This window comes from Orbicella franksi, chromosome 9 (genome assembly GCF_964199315.1).
Source record: "Orbicella franksi chromosome 9, jaOrbFran1.1, whole genome shotgun sequence".
NCBI lineage: Eukaryota > Metazoa > Cnidaria > Anthozoa > Scleractinia > Merulinidae > Orbicella > Orbicella franksi.
Genome location: NC_138153.1, coordinates 9,284,187 through 9,295,417, shown reverse-complemented (window position 1 = coordinate 9,295,417; position 11,231 = coordinate 9,284,187). Strand labels below are relative to the sequence as shown.

Sequence of the window (11,231 nt, the reverse complement as noted above, 5' to 3'; positions counted from 1 at the left end):
ATTAATTACATCGCTCGTGTTGAGCTTGAAATCACAGTATCGACTTATCATACGTTTTACCTAGTTTTATTTCATTTAAAGCTTTGCATTTACGTTTAAAAACGTTTTGTTGACTCGGGCCCAGTCTACCGCGTTTGGAGCCAAAATGGAAAGAGACTTTTTTCCAATTTTGGAGAAGAAAAATGAAAATAAATTATTTAGTAAGCCTTAGTGCGGAATATGTAATATTCCATTTAAGTGCCTAATATTTTCTACGAAAAGGAATTTTTTAATTATTGCTTTGTGATGTGGTCTAAAAGATAGCACACTTTGGCCAATCTGCGATTCAATTATTTGCAGCCACTTCATTTTTGCCTCACGTAGCCCTCCCCAATTCCCACACGGGTGGTTTTCACCGGAGAGGTTGGTTGAGGAGAGTGAGAATTCATATCCATGACAACCATGATGACCACGTATAACTGACTTAAAGAGCGTTTGAATGATAGGCAAGCAAATGACAGGCTTTCAAACAAATTAGAAAGAGATGACGTCTTATGGACTGGTTTGAGCAGCTTTGTACCCATAACGAGTTGAAATAATTTGTGTTTAAACTATGCATAATTTTTTGTGTGCTTTCAGCCGGTATGGAAACAAGAAGGATACATTCTGCAGGCTTGGGTCGCGTCAATGTCCGACAACCGACACTACAAGCACGCAATGTACATGTACTAACAACACATTCATTCCCTCAGTTGTTATGCTAATTGAGCACGGAATAACGGCTACAAACTGTTAAAACACTGAGCAAGAATGAAAATGAATAATTTTTTGCAGCCTTCGCCGTAAGGATAGAAAGAAATACGCTGAAATGATGGCTGATAAGAGACTTCATTTGTAATATGATGGACGTTTTCGTATTAAAAGACATGTTGGGTCTTCTTGTCTAGTTGAATTATTTAGTACGTTCTTTCAAGTTATTTTTTTTTTAGTTGTTACTTCGATACCATAGCTGTTTTCACGTTGCCGAGCAACAAAGCTATTATAAAGACTTTGGTTATAGACTTTGTTTATGGAGTGTTATGAAAGTTGATTTAAAACAAAGCACAGACTAACCAAATACTTTATTATCTTAGTATGAAGTAAAACGCTCCTGTAGAAGGGCAGCTTGGAAAAATAACGAGTTTTAAGTTGATTTGGCTCTGCGTCCAAAGATAAGAAAAGTGGTTTGGTCGTTTGAAAGCAAGCAACTGGAAAGACGTCCCCGTTATCACGGAAATAAGCTTCTTTGTGATTTATTCCACCAAGTATCTCTTTCTTTCTCAAACGATCAATTTTTTGTCGGGATTAATTTGAAGCTTTGAAACATTTACAAATGTCGCTTCTTTATCAGCTATCGTAACTTTTGAAATTTACCTCGGAGTGAGCTAGGAAGGGCTTCCGTGCGACAAATTAAAGCGTTAAGCTTGACTACACTGATAGTACAACGGATCTCTTTTGTGACCAGCCATCTGTGCGGAGGTCCAAGCACCACAAAAGATATATTTTTGAACAACTGCTCGAGTTAATTAACATTAAAAGATAAGAGTTGGTATTCTGCGTCAAATGGGAGTTGCTGATTAGCACCATTCCATCAGGAAATTGTACAAAATCCGGTCAGTACTTCTTCCTTTAAATTTAAATAAAAGCCACGTTCTTTTTAACTGATTGCCAATAAACAGAGGAGATGTGTTGAAAAAATCATATCCGTATCTTAGATAAATTAGATTTTTCTGGAATATACTTACCCAAAATAACCTAGTCCCATTATCTAAGTTTTCTTGTTCACACTGTCTGTGTGGTAACAAAAGTTAAACACAAATGTAAAAGTTGGTATTGTGTATGAATTTTACGATATCCAAATTGAATTTTTCGATTAAATGGAAGAAACAAATTGCTCAGTTCTTCCATCCTGATTGCTTGTTTTATCGAAGTGTATCATCGACATCATCAAAATCTGGAATATTGTGGTTCCTCAGTGCTGCGACTGTTTTAAGGACAATTAGAAAATGTGAAGTGAAACTAGCACATTCGTGCTGCCATGTGCAGTTTACCTTGTGTGTGTAATTTAGTAATACATCTGTTAGTAACAATTGAACCGAGAAAATTCAGTTACCAAATAATGTGGTCAAAATTACAAATGGTATTCCTGCAAGCGTTATTTTTTATTTTGTCTCAATCTGTTTGACAAACATGCTTCCTTCTGTCGCTAATTGGAAAAGAGTTGACACTTTGGCTTCGTTTTAATTATTTACAAACCAAAAATCAGATATGCATATGAATGGAGCGGCGCTGGTATCCGGCCGATAATCGATGTCAAAATCCGTTCGCTCGACTGAAATTTTATTAATATTCCTTCAAGGATGTTTTGCTTTTTATTGTTCTTTTTTTAATTATCTTTTTTTAAATACAATATTTGCCACAGGTTCAGTGTTTTTTCAGGTAGCAAATCGACAAAGGTAAAAAAATTGGTCACTTTAAAGTTTAGAGCTTGTTAAGCACCGAGACGAGAAATATACATACAAGTCTTCAACATGAAATAACTCGCAAAGTGCCGAGGAGGTGGTTACTGTATTCCCAAAAACCTTTTGTCCTAAGTGAAATAATAATGATATACATTTTAGCGATACATTAGCAGAAAAAAGAAAACAGCAGATGATTTTCGTTTCTCTTTACCCATCTTGTTAATATGTACCGGGTGATGAATGCGTTTCAGGCCTTTCAGGTTTGGACACAGTCCAGTTAATTACCTCACGATGCATAAAGATAGCCGACTGAATTAAGATGGAACATTTCTTTCCCTCGAAGCTCATCTGCTTTGTAATATATTAGCTTTAAAGATCCAATGCAATTGTGTGCATTAAACATGAAACATTCTACCGAATGTATTTCTGATCGCAGATGGTATTATTTCATTTACATTTATATTAAAAAAAATTATGATAATCAATCTTTTTCTTGATGTCAAAAATATAGTTGCATATTTATGTGACATTCTCCTGTGTCAAACAAAATGAAGTAAGGGCTTTTACCAAATGAAATTTCCTGGTAATTTTCATTTGGCTTGTTGATATTCTTCGTCTTAATTCAAAAGATATCTCTATAACATAAAGTGAAATTTAATTTGTCATAACAAGTTTTGGATTAAGACTCCTGTCCAGTGATATTTTTAAAATGATGCATGACCAGTGAATAAGTAAGGTAAATATTGTATGTCAGAGGATAGGTTTAAAGGCGATATTAAGTAAAGTGGCTTGATGGGAAAAGTAAACACAATACACAGTTGAATGAATTCTCAAGGAGTTTAAGTGAGAAAATTCAATACGTTCGAGTATCGGTGAGCAGGATTCTCATAAATCTGGCCATGATCTTTCGGGTTTTTTTTAAAATGTAAAGTGATGCCATAGAGGTTACAATAAATTCACGTCTGTCTCCAGAGAACTGCCATCGAAAGCAAGTGAAACGAGAAATAATCTGGGGAAAAAACAAGTGCTTTTCAAATTTTACATAATACTCATTGTCAAACTGAAGTTGTTGGTTTTTCGTACACTAATTAATTCAGCAGTTAAATGCGTTGAGGTCAGTTTGAGGTGTTATTCAATATAGGTTTGGAAGAAAGAAGCGAATTTTTAATACTTTCCAGACCAAATTGCAACCAGTTCTGCAAAGCCTTTTTTGTTTGAAAGCGATTTTTCAAGACACCATCGTAAGCGTTGGGCATAAATTTATGATTAACTTTAGTGACTCCATTTTACACCGCCAACGTAATGGTCGATTTGCAAGTGTGTGATAAAAATGCTTATTTCCATGGCAAACCAGATGTGTAATACGATCACAAGCCATTGTAGTTTTACCGAAACTAGCGGAAATATGGAAGAAAATACGACGTAATTGCCACACAATGGCGGTAACCTCTGCATGGCCCAACAAAGATATTAAAGTTTTCAGGAAAAAAATAAATTAAAGAAGAGAAGAAACCAGAAATCGGAAAAGCAATTAAAGTGAAGCCTTATAAAAGACTTTTGTTCCAACGTCTGAATAATCGGCAATCGTTTTAACAAAACTTTTTCGAAGTGAATCTGATACGATTCAACAAATTTCGCAGTTTTGGCAACAGTCAAGTGAATGGGCAAACACTTCGTGTTGTTTTTCTTTTTTTTCCTGGAAATTGTGCCACAAATTAATCTCGGTTGACAAAGATCTATAACTTTGCGACCATGTCAAATTACAATAAACACAGATGGTCTCACGGCGATTCAGAAAGAAGACCTGTATATTTTAAGCATTTGTAGTTTTGTTCTTGTTTAGCCAAGAGGAAAGGTGAGATACTGCCTTGGTTTGTTAATTGTACATTAAAATAATGCTTGTCAAACATTTCGTCTCGCTTTTGACAATGTCAAAGTGATTCCGTGCGGAGTCCACCTCTGCAGAAAGTGGGCAATTTACTTTTGCGCAAAAGACGTTTTGTGGACAACTTTGATGTATTTATCGTATTTTATCAGATACATCACTGTAATGGCCCTATTTAGCCGTATCCGTCCGGCAAACTGCGAATATTTATCGCTTTTGACAACCATGATGAATAGAATTTTGAATAGATGATAGGTCAATTTGCATTTTTCTTTCTTTCCTTTTTTTTATTTTTTGCATTCAGCGGTTCTGAATAGAATGGTCCACACACGCAAGCCAACAAAACATTTTATCCTGTTTTTGTAAAATTTCTCGGCCGCAACGTAATACGCAAGTAGTCATCAAAGATCCTTCGACATCGAAGCGCTTTTCAGCGGCTCCTTTGCAGGCTGAAGGAAACTATACAATGGACTTTTCTCTTTTGTCTCAGTATGTGAAAAGAGTGAATTAAGACACAAAGATTGCGCACAACATTTAGGTCTTTTATTGACTGTACAAACTTAAATACAGCTGAAAATTCCCAGGGCAAAACAACGTGGCCTCTAGACGCTGCATTCAAACATTGTTAGTATTGTGGCCACGCAAGCAGTCTTGTAAAACTGAAAGTAGTTTTCTTTTCGAAATTTCCTTTAAAGAGCGAGCACTTTTCGAAAGTGTCTGTTAAGATATCGACGGGCGTGCCGCTCTTAAACGCATACTACTTGTAACTTCTCACAGCTAAGATTAAAAGGAAAGACTTATTCATTTTAGTTAGCACTTTTCAACAGCTCATCGCCTTACACAAGAATGGTTTGATATTACCTTAATAACTTAGTCAATGTAGATCGGGATTAAGAAGCGAGAACTACACGGGCGCGAGACAAAACCATTATTAGGAAACGCTTATAACCGGTATCAAAACGTTCTTAGCTGAATGAGAAGATAGATTTACGCGAATTAACTTCAGCAAATATACACGACTTCTTCATTTCGCCCCACCAAAATTATGCGACGAGACTCTGCTAAGAACAAAAGAGAAATTTGAATGTCGGTGAAGCATGGTCCTTTAAAGCGTCTACGTATGATACTGAGCAATTCTAACCAAGAGAGAATTCAAGGTCCTTTAAAACTATCTTTCTATAATTTCAACTACTTTTGGTACTTTGTTCGTCTAAGAACTAACATGGCAATCTTTTCTTTGACAACTTTAAATACATCCAATCTTGTAACTAAAACCTTTTAATAATTTGTATTCAGCATTCGCTAAAACACCCAAACCTCACCTAGATTGAATCTATTAACTTCAAGAGATTGTTTTCGCCTTTTAATTGCGCTTTGGTGCTAACTTCGGTTTTAAACCTTTGAATTAAACTTAAAAAGAAACAAACTGTTTTGCTTCTAGCGACTGCTTTTCAAACAAAAATTACCTTAAAGACAGTGTTCTTAAAAACTCCTTTGCTACGTGCATTCGTATGAGGTACTCCATTCTTAGATATTGTTTGTCAGCTCTAAATATTAATCGGTATTTCGGCCATCCCGTATGGGTATGAACTGTACGGGTTTGGCTGTGAATAGTTCGGATGGTGATTCAGCGAGGAGCCTTTACCTTTTAAATAGACCGAAGTTTGATCTTGGTATCCATAAGTTGGCGGGTAGCCACACGGAACGCTCGGTACACTTGAAGAGTTGGGAGCATACGATGAACTATTTTCGCTTGACATTGGAGTCGAGAAAGGACTCAGCGACCCCGATATTTGCGGTGGCACCGGGCAGGGTGGAGGTATTTGGCTGAACGAGTTGTAACCCAGACTGTTACTGCTCTGCTGTAAGGTGGTGTAGCCAATACTAGGAGCTCCCTTGCTCCAGTAGTTTGCTCCATAGTTGGGATAAACAGACGGTGGGGTCTCGGAGCTTTCGTAACGAATAGAACTCGAGCTTTCGAAAAATCCATTGACACTGGGAATAATGCCACTGCTTTTTTCTTGTCCCAGCATATTCGGCGGGTTGTTCTTCTCCTTTTTGCGCCATTTCGCCCGGCGATTTTTGAACCACACCTGGAAGAAAAAAAATATTATTTGTCAAATCTATTGAAACCGTTGTTGTATTTTGCTGTTACGTGTACATTGATGTACAAACGCATTAGCCGATGAAAAGTGATGCGCAATCTAATAAATAATGTGGTGATAAATTGCAGTTGTGAGTGTTTTGTGAATCTCGTCGTTAATAAAATGAGATACAAACACAAAAGTCTGACATTTATTTAATAGTCTACTTAAAAATCAAGCTTCCCTTCTGGCTAAAACCCGAACGTTCTTAAGAGATAAACGTTTTTAATGTTATCAATGAAATGTTGAAGCACTGAGTGTTAAAGGGGCCATATGAAACCAGAGTAAAATGTCGACGAGCTACTGTTATTGAAAGCCCAGTTAATACGGGGGCTTTTATTCCTCGAAGCTAAGTGTGAAAAGAGAAATGAGTCCCAACAAGTTTTTTTCACACATTTGAGTTTGTAATTAGGCAGCTTTCATAAAGAGAAGACGTCGGCAGGGCGCAGCAAACTACCATTAAGCTTTTTTTAAAGACCGGACATTTCAGCGAGTTCGTGTATCGATATATTTTCAAGATTTCGCCGAATTCTTTTAAAAGGAAACATAAATTTTACCCGTTATTCAGCGTTTTCTATAACCATTTCAGAAAATTCACCTGTCTTTGCTAATCGCCACAATACAGGTACAGTTGGTATTCAGGTATTCGCAAAGGTGTTAACACTGAAAGCCTTCCAGTTCTATCGTCTAGGTGGTACAGAAGATTTAACGGGACAAAAAACGCTTAAGAAGGCTAACAAGAAATCTGAGCACGAGATGTTCGACTTCTTGATACTTTTTTTCGGTCGTCCCGCAACTAAATGGACGGGAATCGAACACTAGTGGTTTGTTGACTGCCAGGTGCTTTTGAAACGGTTTGGCGAATCCTGAAGTAAACAATGTAATTGCACGGAAATACATTTTGAAGAAATGCATTAAAAAAGCAAACATCTTGACGATATTCGAGTCTTTAAAGTGATTCTAATCCCAATTTGCTAGTTCTCCGCGCGATCGCGGTATTTTATCAACCCAGAGAATGAATGCTAGCCATTACCAGAGTTACTTTTAAGGCGGTACCATTAGCTTGAATATGTTCCAGGTTATTCTGTGGTGATGTCAATAATTTACGCGTCGCAGCACAAGTAGAACCAGCCTGTTCGCCTTTTTCATTCCGTATTCAAAATGCAAGACTTAAGTGGCGCTTGTTTTTATGCAAACAAACATGCCATATTCCTTGTAAGCTTGGCGATAATAAAAAGCGATCTCTTTTTGGCTGGAAATGGAACAGTATCTCGGTGGAGTTTCTGCGGGCTGTTTTCGTGCATCAAACCAAGCGTTTGATGATTCCGTTGTGTTTCAATTATTCAACATCGCCCAACTGAGACTTCGCCCAAGCGAGCGGCCGGCCCCGACCCGAACTGACTGTTTGTCTAATTACACTCTACATACCCTGACTCGCGCTTCTGTGAGACTTGTCCACATGGCGATCTCTTCTCGGACAGCCATGTCGGGATATCGATTCCTAGAGAACATTGCCTCCAGCTCCTGAAGCTGATACGAGGTGAAGTGCGTCCGTTGTCTTCGCTGCTTTCGTTTCTGCTTCAACCCATCGCCATCCATGGAGGCACTCTCTGCAGGACAAAACGTAAACAACATTTATCGAATGATTAGCACCTTCCGGGGAGAATAAGAGGAAGCAAAACACGATCCGCACCAACAGACACTGGAGCGTTCTTCCTGGAATGTGCCAAAAGTGCTCATTTCACTGCGTACAGCGCGTTCGCACGTTCAATTGTGAAAAGTAAGAACACATATTGTTGTTTCAGGCAAGATTAACACTTAATCCCTGAGAAATCCTGAACTAATTAGAACTTAGTTATCTAGAATCCTGGAAGGTAATCTACGTTCTTCTTCCCCAAGAGGAAACTCTTACCTTCAAGTGAGTCCACGCACTTTTCTGACAAGTCATTGCTCGGCTGATTGTTGTTGATGTCGTACGACGGCAATTCAGGCGAGTCTCTTGGGGAACTCATCTTACTCGCGAGTGTTTTTAGCTGCTGAAATTTCTCTGCGCGATGATTTCTTGTGACACTGCAAGAATCTTTAAATCACCCTAGGCGCTGAGCTGGACTTTCGAATGGTATGCCTTGATTGCGGAGGTAAGCTGACACGCTATAGGCCGGGCCGCGATCCAACCGTCATGCGTCCAAGTTGGGTCTGTGACTTTATGCGTCACTGGGTTTCTTTACAAACCTTACTTCGAAGCTAAAAGTTCCGTCAGCCAATCAGAGCACGGCCTCATTATAAATAAACTCATATCTATATTAATTACATTTTAACGCTTTCAATTGTTTAGTTTGAAAAATACTTCGCAAATGTCAATTGCGGTGTGTGGCGCCGACTCTTTTGTGAGGTGCCGTTGGCTAATTATCCGCCGGAAAATTTCATTCACGTCTTTGCGCCACACAGCAGAAAAGAACCGAGGAAGGCACGGAACCTCGATACCACGGCATCTTTATCGAAGTGATGTGTTCCAGGCAAGTTCAAGCCAGTGGTTCGTTGAATTGCTTGCTCGATATTTTTTTTTACTTCAGCGTGCGATTGAACGAAAGAACCCGTCTGCGCTTACTTAATAAAGTATCGTATTCCTAATAATGTGTAAATAAAGTTGACTGTGCCTTGGCGAACAGGCAAAACAAAACTTGACAAGAATTTGTTGATTAAATTTTATTCAAGTGCTTCATTGTCGAGCTAATACGTGTTGATAGGAAGCCATCGAGTTGTAATTAGGCGTGCGGGGTTTTGATTTGTAAACCGTTTGACTTTTAGCTAGCCAGAGGCTTTTTCTGTCATTCTTGTCTTGCATCCAATTGTAAATTCAAGGACATTTAGGCCGTCTTCAAACAGTTTAACGGTTAAGTGTCGGGTGATAAAAATGGCCTACATTGAAATCCATAATATAAGTCGTGAAAAACACTTTTGCTACTTTTTTGCGCATGTCGATATCACGGCAGAGCTTGGTTTCCCACTTCTTTCTGATTAGATTTCTAGTGTTTGTTTAACGCACAAAGGCAAAATTTTCGTGAAGTCAAAACTTTATTAAAGTCCATGTATCGATTAATTCGTTATAAAAGACAGTGGCGAGTAAACAGAACCTTTTGAAACCGCTTTGTGTTGTCTACAATGAACAGTTTATTACATTCGGTCTTGGCGCCTTCCGCAGATTTGCTTCATTCGTGTATTTTGTGATTTTATTGGATTCACAATGACGCTTGGATGTGCGAGAAATTCGTGAATTCAAAATTGAGACTTGACGTAAAAAGCGATTTAAGAAAAGTGTTTTCACACTAACTACAAATGCTGAAAGCTTACAAGATTCTCGATAATTTTCTCATAGAGCTTCTCATCCCAAATAAAGCTCTTACTAAATTTCATTCGGTAAGAAATTATTTCCTAGGCGAAACTTGTTAATATATTCACTATTTGTAGAACTAGTTCCTCTACCGACAGAGCGGGTAATGTTTACAGAAATCGTTTTTCCTTTTTCCGATTACGTCAAATAGATCTGAACAGTGTCTGTGCTCTTGTTTTAGTTAGCTTTGAGAGTGTTCGTGGCTTAGCGAAAAGCCACTTCTTCGATTTTTGTACACTGTCTAATCTTCTCATGGGGAAGAAAATTATATTCATCAAATACTTAGGGACTATCCGTGTTGTCCGTCGGCTTGCTCTATCGCTTGCTAATTAGCTATTAATCTTGAGAAAAGCTAACAAAGATTTTTTAATTAACTAGAAACACTTTGGAAAGTACAAGTGAAACGTCGTTCTTCCTGAAGTAAGCTTGTGTTACTGTGTGTTCAGCTAAAACGTCCATTTATAGAACAAGCTGCCTTAATTGGACTTTTAAAGGGAGAGTATATGATTTATACCCAGCATTGTAACCGACGACAAACAAAAGAATCACTTTGCAGGGTACTATTTCCTTCCGAAAGGAACCGATTGGGGCGAGCTGTCATTTACACGGAGTTTGATAACTCAACCAACGGATGGCATGTACAACACAGAAAGAGTATGGAGTCGTCCCTGTTTGCGAATCTGTTTCCTTCGAGATAAAAAAGGTCTGTAAAAATTTATCAAAAGTTTTCAAAGATAAGCTACACACTATTTTTGAAGAGAAAAACTTGGTTTTCTGCTTTTCATAATAACAACTTTACATGTAGTTAGATCGCAGATGTAACTCTACTTGTGAATAATTTATTGGGGTTTGTGAACTTGTAAAGTACATTTTGAAAATAAAAATGCTTATTCCTGGTGAATTATTTTGGTTTAATTCAGGTGTGCAAAGTATGCTACATCTCTCAGTGTTTGTACGACATAAACTGAATATGTTCCACTGTCTCCCAGACAACATCAGAAACGTCATGTTGTACCGATTTGTAATGAATAAAATGGCTTTATCGACTGGTCGTGTAAAGCTGATGCAGTTCTCTCATTATTTTCAACGGAAATGAATTCCAGGATTTCTGATCTCGGTATTCGATTTTTGAGTCCCCCTTGATAGTTTTTTTCCGGTCGATAGCGAAATGTATATCCAAATATTCTGATCCGTTAAATTGTTGATTACACCGATTTTAACTGTGGCTGTTTCTCCCTATTTAATATGGCTCAAGAGTATATATATATCTTTTACTAGTAGTCGATGTCATGCTTTGGTTTCTTTTCCTTTGGCCTTGCTGGTATGAAGAT

The 11,231-nt window shown here is 37.9% G+C and overlaps 1 protein-coding gene across 2 annotated transcripts; it reads right to left on the bottom strand.

Annotated features, from left to right (window-relative positions):
• Positions 1 to 4,558: 4,558 nt before the first annotated feature.
• LOC145497707 (pituitary homeobox x-like) lies at positions 4,559 to 9,234 on the bottom strand. 2 transcript variants are annotated; one of them, XM_081477544.1, is made up of 3 exons: positions 8,422 to 9,234; positions 7,938 to 8,119; positions 4,559 to 6,458 (listed from the first exon to the last, which is right to left on the bottom strand). In XM_081477544.1, the coding sequence occupies exons 1-3, from the start codon at positions 8,519 to 8,521 to the stop codon at positions 5,913 to 5,915; spliced, it is 828 nt and encodes a 275-aa protein (XP_081333670.1). In that variant the 5' UTR covers positions 8,522 to 9,234; the 3' UTR covers positions 4,559 to 5,912. The 2 variants fall into 2 exon arrangements, with proteins under 2 accessions (XP_081333670.1, XP_081333671.1); XM_081477545.1 differs by having other exon boundaries at positions 8,203 to 8,501.
• Positions 9,235 to 11,231: the final 1,997 nt, after the last annotated feature.

Coding starts and splice junctions, on each gene's coding strand:
- LOC145497707 (XM_081477544.1), bottom strand. CDS start 8,521: ATGAGTTCCCCAAGAGACTCGCCTGAATTGCCGTCGTACGACATCAAC. Junction 8,120..8,421: donor GTGCGTGGACTCACTTGAAG/GTAAGAGTTTCC, acceptor TTTGTCCTGCAG/AGAGTGCCTCCATGGATGGC. Junction 6,459..7,937: donor TCACAGAAGCGCGAGTCAGG/GTATGTAGAGTG, acceptor TTTTTCTTCCAG/GTGTGGTTCAAAAATCGCCG.